The sequence below is a fragment of the Condylostylus longicornis genome, unplaced genomic scaffold (genome assembly GCF_029603195.1).
Source record: "Condylostylus longicornis isolate FDR11 unplaced genomic scaffold, ASM2960319v2 ptg000211l, whole genome shotgun sequence".
Classification (NCBI taxonomy): Eukaryota; Metazoa; Arthropoda; class Insecta; order Diptera; family Dolichopodidae; genus Condylostylus; species Condylostylus longicornis.
This window is the reverse complement of record NW_026578178.1, coordinates 196317-197936: the sequence shown is the minus strand read 5'-3', so window position 1 is coordinate 197936 and position 1620 is coordinate 196317. Positions and strand designations below refer to the sequence as shown.

General features: G+C 24.5%; 1 protein-coding gene across 2 annotated transcripts; it reads left to right on the top strand.

Moving 5' to 3' along the window:
* The first annotated feature begins 677 nt into the window (after positions 1 to 677).
* On the top strand, positions 678 to 1294 carry LOC129616451 (uncharacterized). 2 transcript variants are annotated; one of them, XM_055532076.1, is made up of 3 exons: positions 678 to 794; positions 855 to 923; positions 996 to 1294. In XM_055532076.1, the coding sequence occupies exons 1-3, from the start codon at positions 746 to 748 to the stop codon at positions 1154 to 1156; spliced, it is 279 nt and encodes a 92-aa protein (XP_055388051.1). In that variant the 5' UTR covers positions 678 to 745; the 3' UTR covers positions 1157 to 1294. The 2 variants fall into 2 exon arrangements, with proteins under 2 accessions (XP_055388051.1, XP_055388050.1); XM_055532075.1 differs by having other exon boundaries at positions 855 to 1294.
* Positions 1295 to 1620: the final 326 nt, after the last annotated feature.

Sequence of the window (1620 nt, the reverse complement as noted above, 5' to 3'; positions counted from 1 at the left end):
GTCAATAATACTTACATATCGTCACCCCAGAGTTATACTGTCATACAATCTAAATTAAAAAAAAATGAGTTACGTATTGGTCTATTTTAGTTTTTAAGATATTTAGTAGCGATTTTGTCGTAAACGCCATTAAATATTAAAACCTTAAAATTATATTGTAGTATCAACCAAATTTTGGTTTATACGACAGAAAGTCCATATAAATATAGCTAAAAAATTGTTCACAATTATTTTATCGTACGTATCAAAAATAACAACATGCGATCATAGTCTTTTACTATTATTTTATCGTATAAGCTTAATGCATTTGATATACTTCATAATAACAACGCAAAAAATTTGCAGTCATTGTGTAGCACGTACATATATTAAGATTTGTATTGACGCCTTGAAAATCTGTTCACAGTTTTCTAAATGTACTCTGTACAAAATTTGTCACCACTTTTACTTGAGTAAGTTTTTTGTTTCTAAAAAAGTAAATTTGAAAATTTTGCATATTAAAAAAATGTAGTATACATTTTAATAATTTTTATGTAGCAAAAGTAAAAAAAAGTTTTCTTTCTTTTAACTTATTTTTAATAGTTAAATAACCAAAAAAATTATATAATGTGAAAAAAGTTTCGCGAAAAAAGTTAATAAAAAACGTTTCTTCCAATTTTTGCTACGTAACAATTAATAAAATATTTCATAAAAATAAAACAATTAATGCAATGAATTGTATAAAATAATATTCTGTGTTAGGATAATGGATTTCTTAAGAGACAGTGATGAAAGTACAAACAACTCTGAGTTAGGTATATAATTTTGATTTTTGAAAAAATAACAAGCAAATTATGTAATTTATACAATTTTAGATGAAGATTTTGACAGTGACGATTTTGTGCGAGATCCAGATAAAAAATTTTGTAAAAATTGCTCAATTGGTAAATTATTTACATTTCAGATTTTAAATAATTTTTTGTTTTTGCACTATTCATTTTTACGTATACTTTCAGCCTCCTCATCTCGAAATAGTCTAGAAGTTTTAGCTTTACCAAATGTAGTATCCTCATATACTTCATGTGTTTTTTCTTTCTTTGTAACATATTATATATCGCTTAAATTAATATTTTTAAAATCTCACTGTGGTACTCGTACAACAACTTGTAAGAGATAACTTCATATTAAAAATTGGAAGCAAAATAAGCGAATAAGGGAAGGTATATAATTAAAACCTCTTTGCCAACTTACATGTTACTATCTTTACACTTTTGATGATGACTACAATAACAAAATATTCCGAGCCTTTTGGCAGTTCGACGATGACAAGAAAAATATTTTCTATAGTACTCATTAAATAAGAAGTAACAAGACGACGTAAAAAGGATTCTAATAAAAAAACAAAACAGTTTTCTATATTTCTTGAAAAAACAATGACAAGCAGCAGGTATGTCAGGTAACAAAATAATAAAATCAGGTAATTTTTTTATAGCTTTCAAATAATATGTACTAGTATTGTAAGCACAAAATAAAACATTATTTAAAAAAAGATTAAGCATTTACTCTTTAAGGAAAATCATGTTTATTATTAGAATATATTATAAAATTATATGCTAAGACTTTACTAAATAAAATGTAATA

Coding starts and splice junctions, on each gene's coding strand:
- LOC129616451 (XM_055532075.1), top strand. CDS start 746: ATGGATTTCTTAAGAGACAGTGATGAAAGTACAAACAACTCTGAGTTA. Junction 795..854: donor TACAAACAACTCTGAGTTAG/GTATATAATTTT, acceptor ATACAATTTTAG/ATGAAGATTTTGACAGTGAC.